Raw genomic sequence first — 1,588 nt, 5'->3', positions numbered from 1 at the left:
AAGAAGATGGCGTGTCTGAACCCTGTTTGGCCCGGAGCTGGTGGCGCTTGCTGGGAGCTGTGGAAGTGTAGCCCGTACGGACCCTACTACTAGTCTTAGGGCTCTTCCTTTGTCTCTCTGCCTCTTTTTTCCTCATCCTTTTCTTTTCCTCTTCGCCCTCAAAGGTGTTGCGGAGACCCTTGCAACTTCAACGACGGCCTCTACTGCTGTACGGCGCCCTTCCCACTTCTTCTTCTTCTTCTTTCAAAACACATCATTTCACCTCGAGGCTCATAATGTTGTTGTTGTTGTTGTTGTTTGCAGGCTTCACGTGGTACTGCTGTACGCCCTGCAACCTCTCCAAGCTGTGGGCGCACACCCTGGAGCAGGACTGCCAGTTCATCAACCACTTCATCCCCACCTTCCTCTTCAGCTGGTACAGCGCTTTGCACTTTGCACCCACGCTCCTTTTTAGGCCAACAGTTGTAACAGTACGCAAACATGCGAGAAGTCAAAGGGAAGAGGTTGAGAGGGATTTCGGGCGAACCTTAAAATTGACCAACAGGGGCACAACTTCTTCTAAATTTCGATAGCGCTCCAACCTATCGGCCGTTGGCTTTTCGTTCGGTTTGGCTACATCAACGTCTCTCCACCACCTACAAAAAGGCTCTGCGAACCAGCATTCATCATTCAACCACAACAACTACAACTACCAACTCTTCAACCAACACCAACTACCACCAGCAACATGTCGTCGAACGAGCCCTCGAAGACGTCCGCCTACGGAGACAAGGCCATGGGCGCCGTGAAGGAGAACGCCGGCTGGGCCATGGGCAACAAGCAGATGGAGACCGAGGGCAAGGCCCAGGGCGCCAAGGGCGACGCCCAGCTCGAGGCTGCCAGGGCCGAACAGAAGGCCATCGGCGAGAAGGACAAGCTCAAGGGCAACATCAAGGAGACCGCCGGCAACCTTCTCGGCAATGAGCAGTGGCAGGCCGAGGGCAAGGGCGATCGTCTCAAGGGCGAAGCTCGCGAGAAGATGAACATCTAAGCTCCACCACCGCAACAACGCCCCATTCTTTCTTGTCGGTAGTGACGGTGATCATACTGAGTGTGCATCACACTTGATATCTCGTCCCACATAAAAAGAAACTATACACTCTACTTTTGTGTCTCCTTGTTTCAATTCAAGCGGTAGTGAAGGTTTGTGGGATCTGGTCCAAGGGTTATTATTTGGCAACACATGCTGGTATACTGCACAAACAACAAATAAATAATTGTAAAGGGGTGTACCCCTTCGCAAAAAAATAAAATGTAAAATAAAATACTCCGGATGTTTGTCTCTCTTTCGCTCTTTCTTCCTCTTCGTCGTGTCCACCATTCTCCTTCTTCTTATACATTGATGAGCAAGGAGGGCTGCTCCTGCCTCTTCGCCAGCCACATGACCTCGTACTCCTGGTTTTTGTTTGTGTCGAGGATGTGTTCACATCCCTGTCAGCAAACGCAGTGTGTATGGATATGCGGATATATGTAGAAATAATTTAAATGGATAGCTGGATATATTACAGTGGCGCAGGCGGTGAAGCACGTTGTGACGACGTGTATGTGT

At 50.6% G+C, this 1,588-nt stretch overlaps 3 protein-coding genes across 3 annotated transcripts in view; 2 read left to right on the top strand and 1 right to left on the bottom strand.

Moving 5' to 3' along the window:
- Positions 1–6: 6 nt before the first annotated feature.
- Positions 7–508, top strand: ACA1_330780 (uncharacterized protein; the record flags this gene model as incomplete). Its single annotated transcript, XM_004334449.1, has 4 exons — positions 7–74; positions 165–208; positions 304–415; positions 463–508. The coding sequence occupies 4 exons, from the start codon at positions 7–9 to the stop codon at positions 506–508; spliced, it is 270 nt and encodes an 89-aa protein (XP_004334497.1).
- A 219-nt stretch (positions 509–727) lies between these two features.
- On the top strand, positions 728–1,030 carry ACA1_330770 (CsbD family protein; the record flags this gene model as incomplete). The annotated part of the gene is made up of 1 exon (XM_004334448.1): positions 728–1,030. The coding sequence occupies one exon, from the start codon at positions 728–730 to the stop codon at positions 1,028–1,030; it is 303 nt and encodes a 100-aa protein (XP_004334496.1).
- Positions 1,031–1,462: 432 nt separating this feature from the next.
- The window catches only part of ACA1_330660 (SNARE associated Golgi protein), a gene marked incomplete at both ends in the record, with an annotated part of 2,023 nt that continues 1,897 nt past the window's right edge, over positions 1,463–1,588 (bottom strand). Inside the window, one exon of the mRNA XM_004334447.1 lies at positions 1,463–1,470. Within this exon, the coding sequence (XP_004334495.1) occupies positions 1,463–1,470 (8 nt within the window). The remainder of the gene's footprint in view (positions 1,471–1,588) is intronic.

This window comes from Acanthamoeba castellanii (assembly GCF_000313135.1).
Source record: "Acanthamoeba castellanii str. Neff unplaced genomic scaffold scf7180000084566, whole genome shotgun sequence".
In the NCBI taxonomy this organism is placed as follows: domain Eukaryota; phylum Discosea; order Longamoebia; family Acanthamoebidae; genus Acanthamoeba; species Acanthamoeba castellanii.
This window is presented reverse-complemented; position numbering and strand designations above follow the sequence as displayed.